Source organism: Mustela putorius, unplaced genomic scaffold (genome assembly GCF_011764305.1).
Source record: "Mustela putorius furo isolate JIRA1106 unplaced genomic scaffold, ASM1176430v1.1 tig00003898_pilon_pilon_pilon, whole genome shotgun sequence".
NCBI classification, from domain to species: domain Eukaryota; kingdom Metazoa; phylum Chordata; class Mammalia; order Carnivora; family Mustelidae; genus Mustela; species Mustela putorius.
In genome coordinates this window covers 16,622,958-16,649,525 of record NW_025422047.1, presented here as the reverse complement: position 1 = coordinate 16,649,525, position 26,568 = coordinate 16,622,958, and the positions used below count along the sequence as shown (strand labels likewise).

General features: G+C 40.2%; 1 protein-coding gene across 2 annotated transcripts in view; it reads left to right on the top strand.

The window, feature by feature from the left end:
• Positions 1-266: 266 nt before the first annotated feature.
• The window catches only part of SPPL2A (signal peptide peptidase like 2A), a 50,487-nt gene continuing 24,185 nt past the window's right edge, over positions 267-26,568 (top strand). The window contains exons 1-5 of one of the 2 annotated variants that reach the window (XM_045067969.1): positions 267-614; positions 17,097-17,216; positions 17,531-17,713; positions 18,769-18,858; positions 19,318-19,451. In XM_045067969.1, coding sequence (XP_044923904.1) covers positions 549-614; positions 17,097-17,216; positions 17,531-17,713; positions 18,769-18,858; positions 19,318-19,451 — 593 coding nt within the window. In that variant the 5' untranslated portion in view covers positions 267-548. The remainder of the gene's footprint in view (positions 615-17,096; positions 17,217-17,530; positions 17,714-18,768; positions 18,859-19,317; positions 19,452-26,568) is intronic. The other variant, XM_045067970.1, reaches the window with a different exon arrangement.

Here is a 26,568-nt window from a genome sequence, read left to right as displayed (position 1 = left end):
GCAGTTTGGGACCCAATGGACGTATCTGGGATATCCGTGTGAGTGACCGGGACCTGCCGGTGGGCAGATGAATTAAGGCTCAGTGCCCGCAGATTTTCCGCCCGCACGCCCGGGCCGGTACTGCAGTACAGAGCAGGCGCTCGGGGACTCCTAGGAGGAAGAGGGTATTGAAAAAGTTGCTCTGGGCGGGGCGCCCCCACCGTCCGGACTCTAGGGAGAGTTCGGGTCAGGCAGCTGGAAAGAGCAAGGCACACCCAGACCCACAGCCCGCCGCCTGCCAGCGCCGGGACCGCACAGCACCGAGCACCCGCCCGACTGGCCACGCGCGCCGACCTGGCCTCCACGTGCCCCGCGCGGGGGTTTCCGCGTCCTCTGGGCGGAGCCGGAAGAGGAAGTCGGCGCTACAGCGGCGGCCCCAACAGCAGCGGCGGCCCGCGCCTCCCCGCGCCGTCCGCGCCCGTCCGACCCGCCACGGAGGCAGTGCCGCGGCGGGACCTGGAACCTGTGCCCGCCGGGAAGCGCCGCGCCGCTGAGCGCCCAGCAGTCCGATGGGGCCGCAGCGGCCGCTGCCCACGGCCGCGACCGCCCTGCTCTGGGGCTTCCTGCTCCCGCTGGTAAGGGGGACGGCCGGGCGCTCGGGCCTCCCCGGGGCGGGGCCGGGGCTCCCTGCCCCTTCTCCTCCCCACCCCCGGGCTCCCGCCCGGCGACTCCTTTTCCAGCCCACTACCGGCCTGCCCCCTTCCCGTTTCTCCATTTCCTTCCAGCCGCCCTTTCTTCGCCCTCTTCCTTCCAGTCTTCCACCCCACCCCCATTCCCGGCCTTTGAAGTCCTCGAAGTACCCACCCCGAGCAAGCTGTCTACCGAGCCCCTCTTGCTGCATTGACCTTGAGCATTCACCATAGTTTTTCATGGTTCCGGCGTTCTAAATTGACCTAAGTTCTACCGTCAACCCTTTCTTAAAACATCTTGATCTCTTTCACCGTCCGGAAGAAGAAAAAAATTATACGCGCCCCCCGGGTGTTTAGCGGTTCAAAGACTGCGCTTTAGTTTAATTGCTCGAATACAGGTGTTGTGTGTGTGTGTGTGTGTGTGTGTGTGGGTGTGTGTGTGTGTGTGTGGTTGGTTTGCTTCTTCTAATGTAGTTCCTGCTTCCCCCTAGGGCTCATTCGATTTCATTGTGTGTGTGTGGGCGGCGGGGGGTTGATAATAGTAATAACTTAAAATAATTTTTTTAAAGATTTTATTTATTTATTTGACAGAGAGAGATCACAAGTAGACAGAGAGGCAGGCAGGGGGGGAGGGAGCAGGCTTCCCGCTGAGCAGAGAGCCCGATGCGGGACTCGATCCCAGGACCCTGAGATCATGACCTGAGCCGAAGGCAGCGGCTTAACCCACTGAGCCACCCAGGCGCCCCTAAAATAATTTTTTAAAAGGCATCACACTGTATACTCTGGTTTTCAGTTCTCCACCTAGTTTAATGAGGAGGGGAGTCGGTTAAGTAACAGTAGCAAATAATGTGTTCACAAGTGTGTTCGTAATTAGGAAAAGCAGTAATGTTTTAAAATTCAGCATCAACAGGGCACCTGGGTGGCTAAGTCGGTTAAGCGCCTGCCTTCAGGTCTTGATCCCAACGTTCTGGGATGGGCTCCCTGTTCAGCGGGACCCCTGTTACTCCCTCCGTCCCCCAGTTTGTGCGCTCTCTTTCTCTCCCTCGCGCTCTCTCTCAAGTAAATGAAATCTTTTAAAAAAGTTAAACATTAAGGAACCGGAGCTTCAGCGAATAGCCAGGACACTAATGATCTGTTTCAGTTTTTATTTCTTGGAAATTTCATTAGGGAGTTTGAGGTCAGAAACTTGTGAGCTCTATCTACACGGAAGTGAGCTCTATCTACACGGAATTGATACGGTGTGTTCCTGTCTAGTTCTTTCCATTAGAATTTGTAAATTCTCTGAAAAAGTATATTTTGCATTCTCTGCTATTTAAAGGTTTAGTGTTAGTGAGTATATTTAATATAAAAGTGTCTGACATTTATTAAGAAGCCAAAATCAAAATCTAAAATGGTTAAATGCCTTTGGTGTACTCTTAACTTTCCTAGGCAACAATAGGAACATGAATGAGATAATGTGTCTAAAAATTGCTTTTGTGGGATGAAGGGGAAGTACAATATAAAGAGAACAACAAAGTCACAGTGTTAGTCTAATCTTTAAAGTGTAGTTTACCATGTACCATATGTCTAAAGGATAACAATTCAGGTGGTATGTAAATACACATGAAACTGTAACCTAGATAATATATATAGATACATCTCTCTATATATCCTATTCATCATATTCCCAATAATCTTTTGCCAGTACAGTAATTGATTTAATAATATATCAATTGCTGATAACTCACAATGAAATTATAATCAAAAGCATTGAACCCTGTTGCTAAAAAATGTGATTAGAGTGTAATTTCAAGGGCTTCACAAATCTAAAGGTCACCCCTGCTCTAAATCATAGCTAGCCTATATCTTCCACAGTGTAGATTTTATTCTTTTTATATCGCACATTTATATTTTGTTGTATCTCACTGTGCTAATTCTAGGGAAGATCTTCTCAGGGCTGTTGTGGGACTCAGTAAGGTGTTTTTTCCTCTGCAAATATGTAGTGTGCATCTATTATATGCCAGGCACTGTTTTAGTGAGCATGAGTAAAATGCCAAGATCTTTTTGAGTTGTAGAGATCTTTTTCAGGGCCAACCACTGTTATAGATTTTTCTGTTGTTGGTTTCTCAGTGGGTCTCTTTTCTTCTTGACCCTTCCTGAAATGATCTCTTTCCTTTTCTGAGGAACTCAAATCTGGTGTACCTTTCCTCAGCAGGCGCATTATTTCTCCTTTCAGCCTACTTACTGGATACCTACTTCCTTTGTCTGGAGTCTTTTGGACTTTTTTTTTTCTTTTCTTCTTACCATTTTGTCCCTGAAGCCCTTGCTTGTTCCTCTTCCTTAATCTTATAGCTCTAGGTGGCCTCTCTGTGTTCATCTGAATGAATGATGGCAGTTTAATCATTTCATTTCTCCTTTCTGGGCTCTTGAAGCTGGCACTGATACCAGCTTTCTTTCCCTTTATTTATGTAAGAACAAGGCTACTGTCTTCATGTAGAAGCAGCACACTCCAGAAACCACTGCCTCATCTTTTAGAAAAGGAAGAGGATTAAGTATTGGAAAGGCCCTTCAGCATCATGTAGTGTACCCTCGTCATCTTGTCCTCCTCACACCAGTTGACCTCCTGTTAAACTCAAGCTGTAGCACATCTGGCTGTTTTGATGATTTCTAAACCCATTAAACATATAAGTCTAGAAATAAAAAAGAGCGCGTGGCACATAGTTGCCATGATTCCATTTCAGTCTTCCTTCCCCAGTCCAATCCCCATCCCTAGCTGTGACTGTTAGGGCTTTATTTCATGGTGGTATTTGGACCCAGTCACAGAATTCTGTTTCAAAAACAATGAGTAAAGTTTAGCTGGGGTCTGTTTTCTAAAATTGCTTCAAAGTTCTCTGAAGAATCCTGAATCTTTCCCATAATGTTTTTACAAAAGTTCTGTTCATTTTTTTTTCATTACTTCAAAGAATTTGATGTGTTACATAGTTACATCTTGAACTTATTACAGTGAAGTGATAATCAGGATCCCCAGCAGAGAAATATCTTGCTGAAATCTGCATTCCTTTGGTATAATATACCAACTCAGAGAATCTTCTCTAATTCCCTCTCTTCTGTGCTCCTCTCTCATCCTCTTGGGGAAAAAATGTATGTTCTGCTACCAGAGCTGTCAGGGACATGCTGAGTTGCTGTGTTGTAGATTGAGTTGTGTCTCCCCAAAATTCATATGTTGAAACCCTGGCCCCCAGTGTGATTGTATTTTGAAAGGGTTCCTCTACGAGGTAGGTAGGTTTAGAGAGGTCAGAGGATAGATCCCTTGTGATGGATTGATGCCTTGTAAGAAAAGACACCAAAGAGCTTGTTCTCTCTTCCCTAATACCCATCCCCCCCACACATACCATGTGATGACCCAGTGAGAAAGTGTCCATCCACAAGCCAAAAAGAAAAAACCCTTACCAGAAACCAACCATGCTGGCACCTTTATCTTAGACTTCTAGTTTCGAGAACTGTGAGAAAATAAATTTCTGTTTAAGCTACCCACCATTTGGTATTCTGTTGTGGCAGAACTGACTAAGGCAGATTTGGGCAGGAGTGCAGTGCTGCAACAGTGAATACCTAAGCATGTGGTAGCGGCTTTGTAACTGGGTAGAGGCCAGAAGAGGTTTGAGGTGCATGCCAGAAATACGGACATTAAGGACAGTTCTGGTGAAGTCCCAGAAATGCAGAACATGTCATTAGAAAGTGAAGGAAGCGCAGTCCTTATTCTAAAATGGCAAAGAACTTGGCTGGACTGTGATGTATTGTAGTATTGTGTAGAAGGAAGAATTGTGAGCAGTGCAATTAGATACTTAGCTGAGGTGATTTCTAAGCAGAATGTTGATGGAGCAGTGTGATTCCTCCTGACTGCATATATAGTAAAGTGTAAATGAAGAAAGGCTGTTGGACTTCTTGGATTTGACAGGTGGGATGGTGCAGCTCTGCGGCTCTGGACGCGTGGATTATTCTTCAGGACAGAGTAGAAATGAACCCAAAGGCAAAATCAGAGATCAGGCCACTGCCTCAGTTTCAGCAGGTCATATGGCCTCTGCTTGGAGCCTTGGGGGACTCGGTGGGTTTGACTACCAGTATGCCTGGAAGGGGGGACGTTGAACCAAAAAGGATTATTCTTTTTTTTTTTTTTTTAAAGATTTTATTTATTTATTTGACAGAGAGAGATCACAAGTAGGCAGAGAGGCAGGCAGAGAGAGAGGAGGAAGCAGGCTCCCCGCTGAGCAGAGAGCCCGATGCGGGACTCGATCCCAGGACTCTGAGATCATGACCTGAGCCAAAGGCAGCGGCTTAACCCACTGAGCCACCCAGGCACCCCCAAAAAGGATTATTCTTGATCCTTAAGATCTAATGGAATTTATTTTGCTAGGTTTTACACTTGCTTGGGTCCTGTCACCACATTCTTCCTTCTGATTTCCCACACATACACACGCTTTTTTTTTTTTTTCCCCAAGAGAGAGGAACTGTGGGGGACAGGGGACATAAGACAGGGGCAGAGAGAGAGAGAGAATCTTAAGCAGGTTCCATGCCCAGCACAGAGCCCAACTCAGCTTAGTCTTCAGTCTCAGGAGCCTGAAATCATGACCAGAGTAGATATCAAGAGTCTGATGATTGAGTCACCCTGGCGCCCCTCCCTTTTGGAATGCAAATGTCTACCCTGTGTCTGTCCTACCGTTATATTTTGGAAGCGTATAACTTATCTGGTTCTGCAGGTTCATAGCTGGAGAGGAATTTTGCCTCAGAATGAACTGTATCTTGAGTTTTACCCATATTTGACTTAGATGATATTATTTTTTTTTTTTTTTTAAAGATTTTATTTATTTATTTGACAGACAGAGATCACAAGTAGGCAGAGAGGCAGGCAGAGAGAGAGAGGAGGAAGCAGGCTCCCTGCTGAGCAGAGAGCCTGATGCGGGACTCGATCCCAGGACCTTGAGATCATGACCTGAGCCGAAGGCAGCGGCTTAACCCACTGAGCCACCCAGGCGCCCCATTGACTTAGATGATATTAGATGAAACTTTGGACTTTAGACCTAATCCTGGAATGAGTTAATAAGCCTTTGGGCACTGTTGGGATGAAATGAGTGTATTTTATGTGTGAGAAGAAAATGAATTTGGGGGCCCAAGGGCAAAATGCTATGGACTGAATTGCTCTCAAACTCAGGTTGAAGCCCTAACCTGCAGTGTGACGGTATTTGGAGACTGGCCTTTGGGAGATAATTAGGTTTAGATGAGGTCGTCAGCGCAGGACCCTTATGATGGGATTGTTGCCTTGTTCTCTTTCCCAACCATGTGAAGAAAGCAGCCATCTACAAGCTAAGAAAAGATCCCTTATCAGAAATCAATTAAGGACAAGTATGTTTGCACCTTGATCTTGAACTTCTAGGTTCCAGACTATGAGAAAATAAATTTCTTTTGTTTAAGCCACCCAGTCTGTGGTATTTTGTTACAACATCACGGCATTAAACATACTGGTTCTGTTACATTCCTTCCTTAACTCTTAGATTCTTCACAAAATTTTTTTTAACCTTCTCTCCTCTAGCTTGCCTCTGAGGATTCTGCATCCCATTGTCTGCTTTATCAGTCACTGATGGCTGTGCTATCTCTTTACCAAAATGTAACCTACATCTCCTCTCAAAATCATCTTGAAAAGGTTCAGGAAGATTTATGACTTGCCTTAGATCATACGGAAAGGCATGAAAAAGAGGACTAGAACCCAGGGTTTCTAAACCTTCCTTGATATTTTTCCACTAAGTTGTGCAATAATGTTTTCTTGTGCATCAAGAATACGTCAGAAGACTAATTGAAGGGGCGCCTAGGTGGCTCAGTGTGTTAATCCTCTGCCCTCAGCTCAGGTCATGATCTCAGGGTACTAGGATCGAGCTCAGGATCCTAGCTTGATAGAGCCCGTATCAGGCTGTCTGCTTAGCAGGGAGCCTGCTCCCCCCCCCCCCCCCCCCGCCTGCTGCTCTGCCAACTTGTGATCTTTCTCTCTCTCTCTCAAAAAAATAAATAAAATCTTAGGAAAAAAAAAAAAAAGGAAGACTAACTGGGTAAACTTGTGAATTTATTTGTACGAAAGGGTTTAAAGATAGAAGTTATGTATATTATATATTTGATAACTTTGGCTAAAATTCACCTGAAATTGGGTCTGTTTACAAAACTCAAGACCATAAAGTCTCCAGATACAGATCCTTACTCCAAAACACTAAGATTCTGTTAAAAATTATATTGTTTTTAGGTCAGAATTTGCAAAACATCACTATGCACTATAATCTTAAATCAACTTTTTATGCATTTATGTTGCCTGGCCTTGTAGTCATTTGAATTTGTGAATTCTGGTATAAATCACAAATTCTGTAACAGTTGAGATGTATCATAAAGTAGTAAGATTACTTAGAGAAAACCAAGAAGAAGGATAGATCTAAGTAACTAGTAAAATAGGAGCCCCTTGAAGGGGAAACTTTACCAGACTCATTCTCTGCTGTCTCCCCTAGCATCTCATAGACTGCAGAATACTGAATAAATGACTGTCTTCTCCCCACACCGTAATACCTCTTTGCCTGTATGTTACAATCCCCAGATTTTCTGAGTGCAAGGATGATGCTGGCTCGGCTTTTCCCATGGCCTACAGACTCCTGATTCCCTGTAAATAGCTGTTCAATGCCTTAGCACCCGCTGAGCCACTAATAAGTGGTTAAGATTACACTTAATCTTAATGGGTCTGGGTCTAGTCACTTTGAGTGCATCATTTTCATCAACCTTGAATCCTGGAGGTAGGAGTAGAAATAATGCAGGTTGTTGATTATATAATGTATTAGGAAATAGACATAGAAAATACATAATAATGAATGATCAGAAAGTTACTTAGGGGGCACCTGGGTGGCTCAGTCATTAAGCGTCTGCCTGCAGCTCAGGTCATGATCCCAGGGTCCTGGCCTGGGATCGAGTCCCACATTGGACTCCCTGCTCAGTGGGGAGCCTGCTTCTCCCTTTCCCTCTCTCCCTGCTTGTGTTCCTCTCTCACGTTCTCTCTGTCAAATAAATAAATAAAATCTTTAAAAAAAAAAAAAAGAAAGAAAGAAAGTTACTTAAGCCTAACTTTGGAGTGTGTCCTTCAGGATACACAACCTCAGCTCTTGTCTTTCCTATAGAGGCCCCCTCCTGCTCTTACTATATTGCTATTAACTCTAGCTGTGTAAAGGGAAAGACGTCTATAAAGAAAGGGATGCCTCCTACATTGCTAGGTTATAAGGGTAATGGGATAGGTGACTATTGCTCCTGTTGCATTTAGCATTCATGATTACATTGCAACTTTTTTAATCTTCTGGTTTAGGAATATAGCGCCTTTATTTATTTATTTATTTTGAATGTAGCATCTTTTAAAAAAATTTTTTTTTAATTTTTATTTATTTGACAGAAATCACAAGTAGGCAGGGAGGCAGGCAAAGCAGGGGGGAGGCAAGCTCCCTGCCAAGTAGAGAGCCTGATGTGGGGCTCAATCCCAGGAGCCTGGGATCATGACCTGAGCCGAAGGCAGAAGCTTTAACCCACTGAGCCACCCAGGCACCCCTGGAATATAGCATCTTTTTAATTGCTGGTTTTCATTATAGATAAATTCTGTTTATTAACAAAATTTTTCCCTAAGCTCCAGTTCTTGTATTTGGTGTCTAAACATGAAGAAATAATTTAATCTGTAGTTTTCATGAGGAAAGATTGCTGGGGGGTTAATTGGAGAGAGAATTATAGACACATTTGTACATTGCCCCTTGAAACTAAAGGGTGATGTATGTCTAATGGATAGCAATACAAATAACTTGAATCTGGTTTGATTGATAGACTGTGAAGGGGTTGGGGGAAGCTGGGACCCAGGGATGCATATACTGAAGAGCTTTGAAGGAACTCATGGGTGAGTAGAACTCCTGGCCAAAAATATGACTATTGGTTATACCAGCAGAAGACTGCAGATACAGTATGACTCACCTCTTGAGAAAATTCCCGGGAGGACCCCAATAATATCTAGAAGACTTGTTAGTTTCACCACTATTCATGATGCAGTGCATAACCATGTACTCCGTATAACCAGAGCCTCACCTGGAGGCTTTTTCAAAATGCATGATCATAAGCTCCACCCAAGAGCTGCTGGATCAGAATCTGCATTTAACAAAAACATTAATGTTCAAGAGGCACTGATCTATAATAACAGCTAAGAAATTTCTGTACAGAGCATTGAGCATAATCTGTAGGAAGAAGGAAGAACCATGCTTAACAAATCTGTTGAGGCTTTTAAAGGGAATTAAATGTACACACGGGAAGAGGTTAACATTGTGTTACTCAGTGCTTCACTTCATCAGGTGAAAATGGGCCAAGATACAGAGTTCTGGCAGACCCAGAGGGTCACATGTATACAGGATAGGAGGGAGCACAGTAGATACATTTTTAGTAGAGATTTGTTCTTTTTGAAAGAAATATGTGAAGACTTCAATCTGGGAAAGAGATCTGCTAGAAGATACTGTTTGAAAAAGAAAGAAGGGTAGAAGGCAAAATAAACCTGTGAACGAAGGATTCAAAGAAGAATCCTTGAACTGTGCTATTAGCTTGGGCAGGAGTAGAGCAGGCCTGTTCTCACTTGGTTAACATTGGGCTGGTAAGTCAGCATCAGGAGGCTGCTGGAACAGAGGCCCGTAATTCACATGCCCAGGAAGACGAGCAGGACATGAAGGTCAGTGCAAGGCTTACTCCCCATAAGTATATGGACATGGTCAAGCTCCTTTTGTACATGTCCCTTTAGTTTACAGTCCGACTGGTCTGAGAAGATGGGGAGCTAGTACGTGTGCAGGCAAGGGAGTGTAGTAGACGTCATTGCAGGTGTTCCTTTTTAGGCTTTTGGTAATCATTTGACACCTGTCATACTGAAAGCTGTTGAGAAAAATAAGCAAAGGCATAGGTCACTGTAACATTAAGATAGATTTAGACACCAATATTTTTGGTTTGAAAAGAAGATGATAGGGAATATGACTGAAGTCAAGTGATCTAGATAAAGTAAATTCGGAACTGTTTGTGAGCAACAGACATCCCATGAAGTTTTAAGGAGGTAAATTTGGGGCAGAAAAGGAAGTACTACTTTACTACCATGGGCTAGTCAAGTTATCTTGTCTATGAGGATCAAGTAAGTTGTGAATATGAAGGCACCACTATAAAACCAATGATTTGATGATCCTGGAGAAAACCTGACCACAGTCAGTATTTGTAGGACCTGGTATGCAGAGGGAAGTTGTGGGGGAGCAGTAAGGCATTGTCCTAGGAAAAGAAATGGTGTGAAGCTCTAGAGACCTAGAGTTGGGAGTATTTAGAAGAGTATAAGGAAAAGATGTGGGAGGAACTAATCAGATATTAGAGGAATTTGGGGTAGGAGATCTACACCAGTATCACAGATGAGGGAGTGAACAACCAATGTAGAGATCCATGTGACCAGTATAATATAAAACAGGAGGGTGCTGGTTGGGCACTAGGACTTGCTTGGGGATGAAACTGCAGGAAGGAACTTGAAATGGTAGCAGAGTTGAAAGACTACTGGTCTAGGTTTTGGAGAGCTCAGTTCTAATCTTGGCCCCTGAGACCACTTCATTTTGGTCGTTTGGGACCTGTTAGAGCTATGAAATAAAGGGCCTAGAGTATTATCTCTAAATCTGTTTAAGCCCTTGATACTAAGCTTTTTACTTTGAGAATATTTCCATTACTGACTGAAAATGCAAACATAATTTTTAAAGGTTGCATAAAGTCATGGAAGACCAGACCACAGTTGATTACAAAGGAAAATCCAGTTGTTGTGCAGCACGTCTCTAACTTGGAAGATGTGAAGGAAGATATCCTGCGCTTCCATCATAGGATCTTTGTCAAATGATCTAATGCTGGCATGTGGGTGGACCACAAGCCTCACCGAATTTGGTGTTTGTAATGCTTGAAGGGTCGCTGAGTTTCAAGCCTTTTTCTTTATGCTTCCCTACTAATTGACCCACAGTAATGTGCTTTCCACTACTCTGTTCTCTTAAGGCCTTGCTACTCAAAGTGTGGACCTTAGACCAGCAGCATCAACATCACCTAGGATCTAGTTAAAAATGCAGAATCTCATACTCCACCCAGACCTACTGAGTCAAAATCTACATTTTAATATGATTGCTAAATTATTTGTATGCACAATAAATTTTGAGATGCTCTGCTTCTGTCGCTGTGCTTCTGAAACACACGTAGCAGAATCTCCAGAAGGGCTTGTAAAAATAAACTGCCTGGCAATTTCTGATTCAGTAGATCTGGAATAGGGTCCAAGAATTTGCATTTCTAACACCATAAGAATTATCACAGTTTTTATTAGAGACTCTGACTTTAATCACATTCTGTTTCTGATTATTTCATATTGGTTTTTAATCTTCATAGTAAAACTGTAATTTCTAATGTAGTGTTTCTCTGGAGGAAGTCGGGTTTATTGAGATGTAATTCACATAGTATGTAGTTTACCTATTTGAAATGTGCAATGCAGTGGCTTTTAGTATATTCACAGATCTGTGCAACTGTTAACACAGTCCATTTTTAAACATTTACATCACCCCAAAAAGAAGCAAATAGGTGGAACACAGAGGTTGTTTACAGCAGTGAAACTATTCCTTACTCTGCAGGTTACTGTGATGGTGGGTACATGTCAAAATGTATGGAATGTACAACACCCAAGAGTGAATCCTAAATGTCAACTATGGGCTGTGGGTGGTAATGACCAATGTAAGTTTGCTGCTTGTAACAGATATACCCCTCTGGTGCAGATGTTGATAATGGGGGAGGCTGTGCATGTGTGTATCAGGGGGTACATGGGTAAAGAAATCCACATTCTTTAGCTGTCACCTCGTATTCACATATCCCACCAAGCCCTAAACAACCATTAATCATCTCATATTTTTTGTGCATAATACAAGGGCTTGGCAGGTTGCTAGATGTCTTATTTATAATTAATAATAATAGTTACTATTTACTAAGAGCTTAATATGTGCAAATATTTGCGTTACCTCAGTCTTCATGACAACTGTGTCCAAGCTGAGGATGTTGAAGCTTAGAACAGGTCAAGTAACTTGGAACACAGGCGTAAATGGTGAAACCATTCTGTCCCAGGGCTCTTAATTCGAAAGCTCATTATATCTATTGTTAATAAACTAAATTTTTGAAGCTATACAATCTCTGTAAGAAATTTACTAAGATATTTTTAAAAATATAGTGGAGGTTTGCCTGGCTGGCTCAGTCAGATGAGTGTCTGCCTTCTGCTCCAGTCATGATCCCAGGGTGCTGGGATCAAGCCCCGCATCGGGCTCCCTGTTCAGCAGGGAGCCTGCTTCTCTCTCTCCCTCTGTCTCCAGCTCTCCCGGCTTGTGCTTGCTCTCTCTCTCTGTCAACTAAACAAATAAAATTTTCAAAATGTTTCAAAAAATGTAGCGGAAATGCTGAAGTTGTTTAAGCATGGTAGTTTGCTAATGAAATTTGCGGGTTGTTTCACATCGAATACTAATTATTCTACAGTTGTGTTTGGTTCTACTTTTGTAATACTAATCTTCCACTGAAATTTTTGTTTTGCCTTCGTAATTCCAATATCAGTGAGTTTTGCTTTTATCAGTGTTGAATTTTCTTCAATTGTAGGGATGATTATATTCCCTTTTTAGCAATAAATGTTTCCTTTTTGCGTATCTTTGTACTTCCTTGAACATTTCAGCTTTTTAAAAATCTCTTAGTTTTAGTAATTATAAAAGTAACACTGAATGTTATATATTGTATAGAAGAAGGTAGTGTGTATGTGTCAATATGGAATCTACTTCATAAATTTAGGAATATATAGAAAAGCCAAAGAGCTGTATAGTTTGACCTCATGTATAAAACTATACATATTTGAGATATGTATCCATGTATTCATATATATATTCATTTATATTAAATGTATATGGATAGTGTCTGGAAACATGAAAGAAATTCCTGTGTAAATATGTGACTGAGAGCCAGGATAAGAGGAGAGGGGCTTTATACTTTCCTGTTTTTGAATGTTTTTCCTTTTTAGTTTCTCCAGTCTTTTCACACTGTTTCCCTTGCCTTTTTCTCTCTCTCTTTTTTTTTTTTTTAAGATTTTATTTATTTATTTGACAGAGAGAGATTACAAGTAGGCAGAGAGGCAGGCAGAGAGAGAGAGGAGGAAGCAGGCTCCCCGCTGAGCAGAGAGCCCGATGCGGGACTCGATCCCAGGAACCTGAGATCATGACATGAGCCGAAGGCAGCGGCTTAACCCACTGAGCCACCCAGGCGCCCTCTCTCTCTTTTTTTAAATAGCCTGATGTGTGTCTCGCTCCACATCTTCAAGCTCACATAAATGTACAGATACATATAGGGAACTTGGGGTGGGAGGTCACTTTTCTTTTCTTTGTTTTTTTTTTTTTTTTTTAATAAAAATTAGTTACATTGGGGTGCCGACTGAGTCAATGGAGCGTGTGACTCTTGATCTCTGGCTGGTGAGTTCAGGCCCCACATTGGGCATAGAGCTTACTTAAAAAATAGGATCATGCTGTAAGTATCTATCTGGAACATGCTTTTCTCACTGTGTACACCTCTTCCGGGATCTTGTTCTTTCCTTTTTTTTTAAAAGATTTTATTTATTTATTTGACAGCCAGAGACACAGAGAGGGAACACAAGCAGGGTGGGTGGGAGAGGAGGAAGCGGGCTTCCTGCCGAGCAGGGAGCCTGATGCAGGACTCGATCCCAAGACCCTGGGATCATGACCTGAGCTGAAGGCAGACGCTTAACAACTGAGCCACCCAGGCACCCCTAGTTCTTTCTTTTTAATGGCTTTGTACTGTGCATATCATAATGGAATGGGCTCCTTATTAGTGAAAGTTGTTGACTTTTTTTTTCCTGTAACATGATATTGTGAATATCCTTACACAGTTTTCTTTGTGCATTTCTTTTTTTATATATATTTGTATTTATTTATTTGACAGAGGGAGATCACAAGTAGGCAGAGAGGCAGGCAGGGGGAGGAAAATCTACTTCATAAAGTAGATTCATAAAGCTGAGCAGAGAGCCCGATGGGGGGTTTAATCCCGGGACCCTGAGATCATGACCTGAGCTGAAGGCAGAGATTTAACCTGCTGAGCCACCCAGGCGCCCCATTTATTTTTTTAATTGAAGTGTCATTAACATACAATGTTGTATTAGTTTCAGATATATAATATAATTATTCAGCATTTCTGTACATTGCTCAGTGCTCAGCAAGATAAGTGTACTCTTACTCGTACCCTTTATTTCACCCATCCTCCTACCCCTGGCAATCACCAGTTTGTTCTCTGTATTTAAGAGTTTTTTTTTTTTTACATATGAGTGAAATTATTTAGTATTTGTCTTTTTCTGATTGACTTATTTTGCTTTGCATAATACAGTCTAGCTCCATCTACATCAGTGAAATGGCAAGATTTCATCCTTTCTGATGGCTGAGTAATATTCCATTGTATATGTGCCACATCTTCTTTATCCATTCATCAGTTGATGGACATTAGGGCTCTTTGTATAATTTCGCTGTTGTTGATAATGCTGCTGTAGACATTGGGGTGCCTGTGCCCTTTTGAATCAGTATTCTCTTGTCCTTTGGGTAAATACCTAGTAGTGCAGTTGTTGGGTTGTAGGGTAGCTCTATTTTTAACTTTTTGAGGAATCCCCATACTGTTTTCCAGAGTGGCTACACTAGTGTGCATTCCCACCAACAGTGTAAGAGGGTTCCCATTTTTCCACATGCACGTCAACATCTTTTATTTCCTGTGTTTTTTATTTTAGCCATTCCTACTGGCATGAGATGATACCTCATTGTAGTTTTGATTTTTATTTCCCTGATGGTGAGAGATGGTGAGCATCTTTGCATGTGTCTGTTAGCCACCTGGATGTCTTTTTTGGAAAAATGTCTATTCGTGTCTTCTGCTCATTTCCTAATTGGATTATTTGTTTTTGGGGGGTGTTGAGTTTGATAAGTTCTAATAGGTTTTAGGTACCCTTTATCAGATATGTTATTTGCAAATACCTTCTCCCATTCAGTAAGGTGCCTTTTTGTTTTGTTTTTCCTTTAATGTGCCAAAACTTTTTATCTTGATGAAGTCCTTTTTTTTAAGATTTTATTTTTAACTAATCTCTACATCCACAGTGGGGCTCAAACTCACAATCGTGAGATCAAAAGTTGTATTCTCTACTGACTGACCATCTAGGCACCTATTGATGAAGTCATAGTTCATTTTTGGTTCTGTTTCCCTTGCCTCTGGAGCTACATCTAGTAAGAAGTTGCTATAGCCAGTGTCAAAGAAGTTGCTGCTTGTGTTCTCCTCAAGGATTTTGATGGGTTTCTTGTGTCACATTTAGGTCTTTCATCAATTTTTAATTTATTTTTGTGTATGGTTTAAGAAAGTAGTCCAGTTTGATTCTTTTGCATGTTGCTGTCCAGTTTTCCAAATATCATATGTTGAAGAGACTTTTTTCCATTGGATATTCTTTCCTGTTTTTGTTTTTGTTTTTTGAAGATTTTATTTATATTTTTGAGAGACAGCACAAGTAGGAGGAGAGGCAGAGAAAGAGGAAGAAGCAGACTCCCTGCTGAGCAGAGAGCTCTATGCAACATGGGTCTCATTCTAAGACCCTGAGGTCATGACCTGAGCCAAAGGCAGATGGTTAACCCACTGAGCTACCTAGGTGCCCGTCTTCCATGCTTTGTTGAAGATTAGTTGAACATATAGCTGGGGGCCCATTTCTGGGTTTTCTGTTTTGTTCCATGATCTGTGTGTGTTTTTTGGAGCCAGTACCATACTGTATTGATGACTGTAGATTTGTAATAGAGCTTAAAATCCAGAATTGTAATGCATTCAGCTTTGCTTTTCTTTTTCAAGATTGCTTTGGCTATTCAGGATCTTTTGTGGTTCCATACAAATTTTAGGATTGTTTGTTCTAGCTCTGTGAAAAATGGTGTATTTTGATGGGGATTACTGCTGATTCTGTAGATTGCTTTGGATGCTGTGGACATTGTAACAATATTTGTTCTTCCAACCCATGAGCATGGAATGTTTTTCCATATCCTTGTGTCCTCTTCAATTTTTTTCATTCGTGTTTTATAGTTTGCAGAATGTAGTTTTTTCACTTCTTTGGTTAGGTTTATTCCTAGGTACCTTATGAATTTTGGTGCAGTTTTAAGTTGGATCAATTCCTTGATTTCTCTTTCTGCTCCTTTATGACTGGTATATAGAAAGACAACAGATGGGGCACCTGGGTCGCTCAGTTGGTTAGGCATCTGCCTTTGGCTTAGGTCATGATCCCAGTGTCCTTGAATGGAGTCCTGCATCCAACTCCTTGCTCACCAGAGAGCCTGCTTCTCTCTCTCCATCTCCATCTGCCTGCTGCTCCCCCTGCTTGTGTTCTGTCTCTAAATAAAATCTTAAAAAAAAAAAAAAACAACAGATTTCTGCACATTAATTTTGTATCCTGTGACTTTATTGTTCTGGCAACTTTTTGGTGGAGTCTTTTGGGTTTTCTACATAGAGTATCATGTTGTCTGGGAATAGTGGAGATTTGACTTCTCTGCTGATTTGGATACCTTTTATTTCTTTTTTGTTGTCTGATTACTGAGGCTAGGACTTCCAGTGCTATTTTAAGTAACAATGGTGAGAGTGGACATGCAAGGCAAATTGAGGGATTTCAAGTGCATTTTCTTTTATGCTATGTAAACAATGAAGTAATAACTCATAAGAGATTGGAAGGAAAGTTTCAGGGTGTGAAGAGAATATTGAAGTTATCGCATAGCAGCAATCCTTGTGGGATTTGGCCCTTTTAACAAGGACCATAATTGTGTCCCCATAAGAAAGTGACTTAAGGGGCGCCTGGGTGGCTCAGTGGGTTAAGCCGCTGCCTTCGGCTCAGGTCATGATCTCAGGGTCCTGGGATCGAGTCCCGCATCGGGCTCTCTGCTCAGCAGGGAGCCTGTTTCCTCCTCTCTCTCTCTCTCTGCCTGCCTCTCTACCTACTTGTGATCTCTCTCTATCAAATAAATAAATAAAATCTTTAAAAAAAAAAAAAAAGAAAGTGACTTAATACATAAGTCACTTAACAACACATAAAATAATACTTAACACATAAAATACTTAACACATGTGTTGATAATACTTAACACATAAAAGAATGTGTTCTGGGTGAAAGTATATGATTTCAGTATTTCCTCAAACAAGAAGAAATAAATTCATTGGAAGACCTTCCCTCTTAAGGAAGTGTGGTCAAACCTATATATAAATAGCATTATTAAAATCCTTAGTTATTGACAAAGCGAATTATTACCAGTGTGAAAATTATTGTTCGTGTCCTAGACAGCTGCTCAGGAAGCAATCCTGCATGCGTCTGGAAATGGCAGACCTTTACCATCTAAGGACTACTGCATGCTATATAACCCTCATTGGACGGCTCTTCCAAATACCCTAGAAAATGCAGTAAGTAAATCACAGTTATTATTTATTTGTAAACATAAAATTATTGAAAGGTGAGAATGAGTGATTATGTTTTAGTGTGTGAACTAGTTGTAATATAAAATGATCAATAAACAGTAACTTTTATTGTTTTGGCTTAAGTATTTTTCTTTCTGTGGGAAAAACAAATTAGGGAATTTTAAAATACCTCAAAGCCTGGTTGTCATAAAGTACTTATAATTTAAAAGAACCTAGTATTAAACCAATATTGATACTTTGTCACTGAATGCATTTTTGTGAAATATGTTTTTTATGTTAAAGACATTTCTTCTTCCCAGACTTCCATCAGTTTGATGAATCTGACTACCACACCACTATGCAACCTTTCTGATATTCCACCTGATGGAATAAAGAGCAAAGCAGTTGTAGTACAGTGGGGAACCTGCCATATTCTTGAAAAAGCCAGAATCGCACAAACAGGAGGTGCCGAAGCATTGTTGGTTGCCAATAACAGTGTCCTAGTAAGTTTTAAAACTTTACTAACTTTTGAGCTCATGAAAAGTATCAAATTTCATAAATATTGTATTGCCTTTTTGGTGTGTAGTTTAGGGGCTGAGTTTTGAATAATCTGATGGTAGGATTCTTTTAAAATAAACAGTCTGGGGTGGCTCAGTCAGTTAAGCATCTGACTCTAGATCTCAGCTCAGGTGTTGATCTCAGGGTTGTGAGTTCAAGCTGCGTGTTGGCTCCGTGCTGGGTGTGGAGACCACTTAAAAAGGATTGGGAGGGAGACAAACCATAAGTGACTTTTAATCTCACAAAACAAACTGAGGGTTGCTGGGGGGAGGGGGTTTGGGAGAAGGGGGTGGGATTATGGACATTGGGGAGGGTATGTGCTTTGGTGAGTGCTGTGAAGTGTGTAAACCTGGTGATTCACAGACCTGTACCCCTAGGGATAAAAATATATGTTTATAAAAAATAAAAAATTTAAAAAAATAATTGTGATAGAAATTTAAAAATAATAAAATAAACATTCTGGCTTTGATAGGCATTTAGTTGGAAAACTTTGTAATGTCTTTTCTGTTCCTAAAATGGACAAGACTTTCTTAGGAATAAGTGTGTGCAAGTTTAATTAAACCTCAGTGTAATCACGCACAAACACGTTTGATATACCAGTATATAAATCAGTTTAAGTTTATGCTAAAAGGATTCCCATTTGAGAACTCTTACTATATAATATCAAGGCAGAAGATAGGAAACTTTGTTTTGGAATTTTAAAAAAGATACAATACTTTTATTTATTTATTTATTTAAGATTTCATTTATTTATTTGACAGGCAGAGAGGCCAGCAGAGAGAGAGAGGGAAGCAGGCTCCCCACTGAGCAGAGAGCCTGATGTGGGACTCGATCCCAGGACCCTGGGATCATGACCTGAGCTGAAGGCAGAGGCTTTAACCCACTGAGCCACCCAGGCGTCCCAAGATACAATACTTATATTTAAAGGAATAATTTGTATTTTATTATAAATATATTAGTAGCTCATAAGTTTTCATAATGTGTTTTTTTTTTCTTTTAGTTTCCTCCCTCAGGGAACAAATCTGAATTTCATGATGTGAAAATACTGATTGCATTTATAAGCCGCAAAGACTTTATAGATATGAAGCAGGTAAATTAGTAATTACATACTAGACAAAGTTTATTCATAGTACAATTCTTTACTTTTAACCACTGGTATTTAATTTAAATTATATATGCTCCATTTGCTAACAAGAAGCTATAAAGGCCTATCAAGTCTTTGTTTGAGAAGCGTTCACCTCTCAGCACAGGGTGTTTCTGAGCCCTGATTTTAGAAAGGATATTTATTTGTTTTGACTTCTTTATCTTCATTTATCTTATCCTTAAATCTCTGTACAGGATATGACTAGGTGAAACACCAAACTTAGAGGATTTAATAAACGAAAGCATAGTCTCGTAATTCTGACAAGAGAATATATCATGTAGTCAAAAAGGATTCTAGTGTTCTTGATTCTGTCTTATCCCTTTCAGAGTGAAATTGTAATATTGCTGCCATACACTGGAAGAGAAAGAAAACTAATTCTGGTTTTATTTTTATTTTGTCTTTCAGACTCTTGGAGATAACATTACTGTAAAAATGTATTCTCCATCATGGCCTAACTTTGACTATACTATGGTGGTTATTTTTGTAATTGCTGTGTTCACTGTGGCATTGGGAGGATACTGGAGCGGACTAATTGAATTGTAAGTTTAATTAAACTTCAGTGTTTCTGTGATAAGTGGCTAAAAAATTATTGTCTGGTACTCAGTTTAATCATGTAACAATAATTAAAATATACCTGACCTCAGAATATAGTGCTGTTACGATCAGATTGCAGGTTTGTCCTCCTGTAGGTCATTTAACTTCTCGCTGAGACGAGTTAGCTTCTGCTAGCTCTCCTGCTGGGGGCTAAGATTCCATATTTTAAAGAAGCTCCCAAGTGTTTTTGCTGGCCCACAGACCACACTTTGAGTTAGCCAGGGAAGCTTCGTATACATGTCAGGGCAAGCTCCTCCTTTAGAAAACTGGAGATGGGAGAGGAGTACATACAAGCTTTTTTACTTATAAAACATGATGATGGACAAAAACAGAGAATTTGTTACCTTCATAGCCAAGTTGGAAGAGAAGGAGTTCTTTACCTACAGGAATACGGAATTTAAAATTTTTTACTTTAATTCCAGCATAGTTAACATATTGTGTAATATGTGTGTGTGTGTGTGTGTGTGTGTGTATATATATATACCACATATTGGTTTTAGGTGTATAATACAATTCAGTGCATTACTTAGTGCTCATCAAGATGAATGTACTCTTGGGGTGCCTGGGTGGCTCAGTGGGTTAAAGCCTGTCTTCGGCTCAGGTCATGATCTCAGGGTCCTGGGATCGAGCCCCCCGCATCGGGCTCTCCACTGAGCAGGAAGCCTGTTTCCTCCTCTTTCTCTGCCTGCCTCTCTGCATACTTGTGATCTCTGTCTGTCAAATAAATAAATAAAATATTTTTAAAAAAAAGATAAATATACTCTTAATCCCCATTATCTGTTTTGCCCATCCCTATGCCTTCCTCCCCTCTGGCAACCACCAGTTTGCCACAGTATTTACAAGCCTGTTTGTTTTTTATTTTTCTTTTTTTTACTTTGTTACCAGTTTGCCACAGTATTTACAAGCCTGTTTGTTTTTTTTTTTTTACTTTGTTCATTTGTTTCTTAAAATTTTATGTATGATTGTAATTATATGGTATCTGTCTTTTTCTGACTTATTTCATTTAACATTATACTCTCTAGGATCCATCCATATTGTTACAGATGGCAATATCATTCGTTTTTAGGGCTAAGTAATATCCTATCCTAGTGTGTGTGTGTGTATATGTAATATCATATCCCATTTTGTGTGTGTGTATGTGTATATATAGATATACACACACCACATTTTCTTTATCCATTCATCTGTGGATGGAAACTGAGGTTGATTACATCCATGTCTTGGCTAGTGTGAATAATGCTATAATAGACACTTTTAAAATAAATGTTTTAATTTTCTTTGGATAATTTCTGGATCAGGGGCGCCTGGGTGGCTCAGTGGGTTAAAGCCTCCGCCTTCGGCTTGGGTCATGATCCCAGGGTCCTGGGATCTAGCCCCACATCGAGCTCTCTGCTCTGCGGGGATCCTGCTTCCTCCTCTCTCTCTGCCTCTCTGCCTACTTATGATCTCTGTCAAATAAATAAATAAAACATTTTTTAAAAAAGGATAATTTCTGGATCATATGGTAATTCTGTTTTTAATTTTCTTTCTTTATTTATTTATTTTATTTATTTATTTGAGAGCAGAGGCAAGAGACGGAGCGAGCATGAGTGGGGGTGGGGTGCGGGGTAAGGTCCTGTGTCCATCTAGGACCCTGAGATTATGACTTGAGCCAAAGGCAGATGCTTAACCGACTGAGCCACCCAAGCACCCTTCTATTTTTTAATTTTTTAAGGAAACTTCATGTTATTTTCCACAGTGGTTGCAACAATTTGCATTTCCACTGACACTGCACAAGCGTTCGTTTTTCTCCACATCCTCACCAAACGATATTTCTTGTCCTTTGATCTCACCCTTCTGACAGATGTAAGGTTAACATTTTGAGTTTATTTTTGTGTAGGGTGTGAGAAAATGGCCCTGTTTCATTCTTTTCCAGGTTTTCAGGCACCATTTGTTGAGGAGACTTTTTCTCATTGCATATTCTTGCCTCCTTTGTCAAAGGTTAATTGACCATGTAATTGTGGATTTATTTCTAGGCTCTCTCTTCTATTGATCTATGTGTCCTCTTTTGTGCCAGCACCATACTGTTTTGATTACTATAGTTTTATAGTATATCTTCAAATCTAAGATTATGATATCTTCTATTTTGTTCTTTTTCAAGATTGCTTTGCCTATTCAGGGTCTTGGGTGATTCCATACAAATTTTAGGATTGTTTTTTTTCTAGTTCTGTAAAGAATGTTGGTGATATTTTGATAGGAATTACACAAAATCTGTACTTTGCTTTGGGTGGTATGAACATTTTAGCAATATTTTTTCTTCTAATCCATGAGCATGGAATATCTTCCCATTTGTTTGTGTTGTCCTCAGTTTTGTTTATCACTGTTTTATAGTTTTCAAAGTATAGGTTTTTGACCTTTTGGTTAAGTGTATTGCCAGGTATTTTATTAGTTTTGGTATAATGTAAATGGAACTATTTTCTTAATTTCTCTTTCTACTACACTTTTTTTTTAAGAGATTTTATTTATTTGAGAGATAGAGTGCATAGGGAGAAGCAAAGCGGGAGAGAGAGGGACAAGCAGACTCCATGCTGAGTATAGAGCTTGATGAGAGGCCCAGTCTCAGGACCCTGAGATCATGACCTGAGCCAAAACCAAGTGTTGGATGCTTAACCAACTGAACCATGCAGGCACCCCCTCTGCTACTTCATTATTAGTATATAGAAATGCAGTGGATTTCTGTAAATTGGTTTTGTATACTGTGACCTTAACTGAATTCATTTATCAGTACTAATAGTTTTTCAGTGGAGTCTTAAGGATTTTTTATATATAGTATCATGTCATCTGCAAATAGTGAAAGTTTTACTTCCTCTTTACCAATTTGGATACATTTTACTACTTTTTCTTGCTTGACTGCTGTGGCTAGGACTTCCAGTACTATGTTGAATAAAAATAGTGAAAGTGGACATCTTTGTCTTGTTCCTGACCTTAGGCTTTCAGTTTTTCACCATCAAGTATGATTATGGCCTTGATTATGTTGAGGTATATTCCCTCTAAACCTACCTTGCTGAGAGTTTCTATCACAAATGGATGTTGTACTTTGTCAAATGCTTTTTCTGTGTCTATTGATCATATAGTTCTTATCCTTTCTCTTACTGATCTGATGTGTCATGTTGATTGATTTGCAAATATTAAACTGCCCTTGCATCCTGGAGATAAATCCCACTTGATCACATGGTGAATGACTTTTTAAAATTTATTGTTGGATTTGGTTTCCTAATTTTTCATTGAGGATTTTTGCATTTATGTTCATCAAAGATACTGGCCTGTAGTTCTTTTTTTTTTTTTTTAAGATTTTATTTATTTGACAGACAGAGATCACAAGTAGGCAGAGAGGCAGGTAGAGAGGAGGAAGCAGGCTCCCCGCAGAGCAGAGAGCCCGACGTGGGGCTCGATCCCAGGACCCTGAGACCACGATCCGAGCCGAAGGCAGCAGCCTAACCCACTGAGCCACCCAGGCGCCCCTAGTTCTTTTTTTTAATAGAGTCTTTACCTGATTTTGGAATCATAGGCTGAATTTGGAAACTTCCCTTCCTCTTCTGTTTTTTGAAATAGTTTGAGAAGAATGGATATTTACTCCTCTTTAAATATTTGGTAGAGTTCACCTGTGAAGCCTTCTGTTCTGGACATTTGTTTGTTGGGAATTTTTTGATCACTGATTCAGTTTCATTGCTGGTCATCAGTTTGTTCAGATTTTCTCTTCCTGATTCAGTTATGGGAGGTTATGTTTCTAGGAATTTACCCATTTCTTCTCAGTTTTCCAGTTTGTTGCCATGTAATTTTTTATGGTATTCTCTTACAATCCTTTGTATTTCTGTGGTGTTGGTTGTTACTTTTACTCTTTCATTTGTGATTTTGTTTGAGTTCTTGCTCTCTTTTTTATGAGTCTGACTAAAGATTTACCAATTTTGTTGGTCTTTCCAAAGAACCAGCCCCTGATTTCTTTAGTCCGTTCTATTAGGGGATTTTTAGTTTCTGTTTCCTTTATTTCTGTTTTGATCTTTTATTATTTCCTTCCTTCTGCTGGTTTTTGGTTTGTGTCTTCTTTTCCTAACTTCGTTAGGTTTAAAGTTGTTTGAGATCTCTCCTTCTTGAAGCAGCTTGTATTGCTATTAACTGCCCTCATAGAACAACTTTTGATGCATCCCAATGATTTCGGACCATTCTGTTTTCATTTTCATTTGTTTCCATGTAATTTTTTATTTTTTCTTTGATCTCTTAGATGACCCATTTGTTGTTTAGTGCGTGTTCTTTAACCTCCATGTTATTTGTGGTCTTTCCAGATTTTTTCTTGTGGTTGGTTTACGGTTTCATAGCTTTGTGGTCAGAAAAGATGTGTGTGATATGACTACGATTTTTTTAATTTATTGAGACTCGTGGCATAATATGTGATCTCTTCTGGAGAATGTTCCATGTGCACCTGAAAAGAATGTGTATTCTGCTCTTTTAGGATGGAATGTTCTGAATGTATCTGTTAAATCCATCTGATTCAGTGCATCATTCAAAGCCACTGTTTCCTTGTTGATTTCGTGTTTGGATGCTCTGTCCTATGAGTAATTGGGATGTTAAAGTCTCCTGCTATTACCATATTACTATCACTTATTTATATTTGTTTTTAACTATTTTATGTATTTGGTGCTTCCATATTGGCCTCATAAATATGTACAATTGTTACAGCTTATTACTGAATCCCCTTTATTACTATAGAATGTCCTTCTTTGTCTCTTGTTACAGTTGTTATTTTAAAGTCCATTTTTATTGCTCCCCTGGCTCTCTTTTCATACCGTTTGCATGATAAATGGTTTTTCTTCCCTTTGCTTTCAATCTGTGTGTATCTTTAGGTCTGAAATGAGTCTCTTGTTAGGCAGCATATAGATGGATCTTGTTTTTTTTAACCCTTTCTCTCACCCTGTGTCTTTTGATTGGAGCATTTCATCCATTTACATACAAAGTAATTATCGATAGACATGTACTTAATGTCATCTTGTTACTTGTTTTATTTTTGTTGTTGTTCTTTTTGTAGTTCTCTGTTTCTCCTCTTGCTCTCTACTCTCACAATTAGTTGGCTTTCTTTAGAGATACACTTGGATTCCTTTCTCTTTATATTTTGCATATATTTCACTGGTTTTTGATTTATGGTTACCATTAGGTTTGTATATAACATCTGCATATAGCAGTCTATATTGAGTTGATGGTTGCTTAAGTTTGAACTCATTCTTTACTCCTCTCTCTTTTTCCCCTGTTTTAGGTATGTGATATCATACTTTACATCTTTTTATTTTGTGTCTTGACAGGTAATTTTTTTTTAAGATTTTATTTATTTATTTGACAGAGATCAGAAGTAGGCAGAGAAGCAGGCAGAAAGAGAGGAGGAAGCAGGCTCCCTGCCGAGCAGAGAGCCCGATGTGGGGCTCGATCCCAGGACCCTGAGATCATGACCTGAGCTGAAGGCAGAGGCTTTAACCTACTGAGCCACCCAGGCGCCCCTTGACAGATATTTTTATATATACTTATTTTTATTGCTCTTGTGCTTCCTACTTTTCTTCTACTTATGGTCTTTCCTTTCCACTCAAAGAGTCCCCTTTAACATTTCTTGTAGAGCAGGTTTAGTGTGATGAATTCCTTTAGCTTTTGTTTGGGAACTTCTTTCTCTTTCCTCCTATCCTGAATGGTGGCCTTGCTGGACAGAGTATTCTTGGCTGCACAGTTTTTCCTTTCAGTACTCTGAATATATCATGTCACCCATTTCTGGCCTGCAGAGTTTCTGTTGAAAAATCAGCTGATAGGGGTGCCTGGGTGGCTCAGTTGTTAAGCATCTGCCTTTAGCTCAGGTCATGATTCCAGAGTCCTGGAATCGAGGCCCGAGTCAGGCTCCCTGCTCAGCAGGAAGCCTGCTTCTCCCTCTCCCACTCCCCCTGCTTGTGTTCCCTCTTTCACTGTGTCTCTCTCTCTCTGTCAAATAAATAAACAAAATCTTAAAAAAAAAAAAAATCAGCTGATAATCTTACAGAGTTTCCCTTATATGTAACTTTTCTCTTGCTGCTTTTATTTATTTATTTTTAAAGATTTTATTTATTTATTTGACAGACAGAGATCACAAGTAGGCAGAGAGGCAGGCAGGTGAGGGGGGTGCAGGCTTCCCGCTAAGCAGAGAGCCTGATGTGGGTCTCGATCCCAGGACCCTGGGATAATGACCGGAGCCGAAAGCAGAGGCTATAATCCACTGAGCCACTCAGGAGCTCCTCTTGCTGCTTTTAAAATTCTCTCTTTCAGGATTTTGGATTTTGAAATTGAGGTGATTGATTCTAAAAATAGGATAAAGATAGAACTAAGTGTATGTGTGGAGATGGTTGGGGCGGGATGTACATATAATATAAGAAAGAGTGGTGCTGCGGTGGCTGAGAGAGAGCATGCATGTGGAGGGATGGGGGAACAGGAAGAGGGAGAAGCAAACTGCTTGCTAAATCTGGACTTGGGGCTCTATCCCAGGACTCTGGGATCACAACTTGAGCCAAAGGCAGCTGCTTATTAACAACTGAGCCACCTGAGTGTCCCAGTAAATAGGAGGAACACCTCAGTGTCTCAGTTGGTTAAGCGTCTGCCTTTGGCTCAGGTCATGATCCCAGCTGTTGCTCAGCTGGGAGTCTGCTTCTCCCTCTGCCTACTGCTCTCCCTGCTTGTGCTCTCTTTCTCTGTCAAATAAATAATAATCTTAAAAAAAAAAAAAGAAAAGAAAAGAAAAAGAAAGAAAGAAAGAAAAAGAGAAGGGGAAAGAGAATAAGGCTTAGGAAAGGGAAAATTTGCCAGAACCAGAACTCATATAACTCAGAATTACCCTGCCAAATGAAAAATGTACCTTACGCAAAAGGGAAAGATGTCTTAGTTGCATAGAAAACTTCTTAGTAGAAAGTTAAAGTCTTACTATAATGAAATCATTGGTCCTCAAGCTTCATAAACTCAAGATAGCATGAAAGAAAGCTTAGCTTTCCAGAGCTACCCTATGGCCCAGCAATCGCACTACTGGGT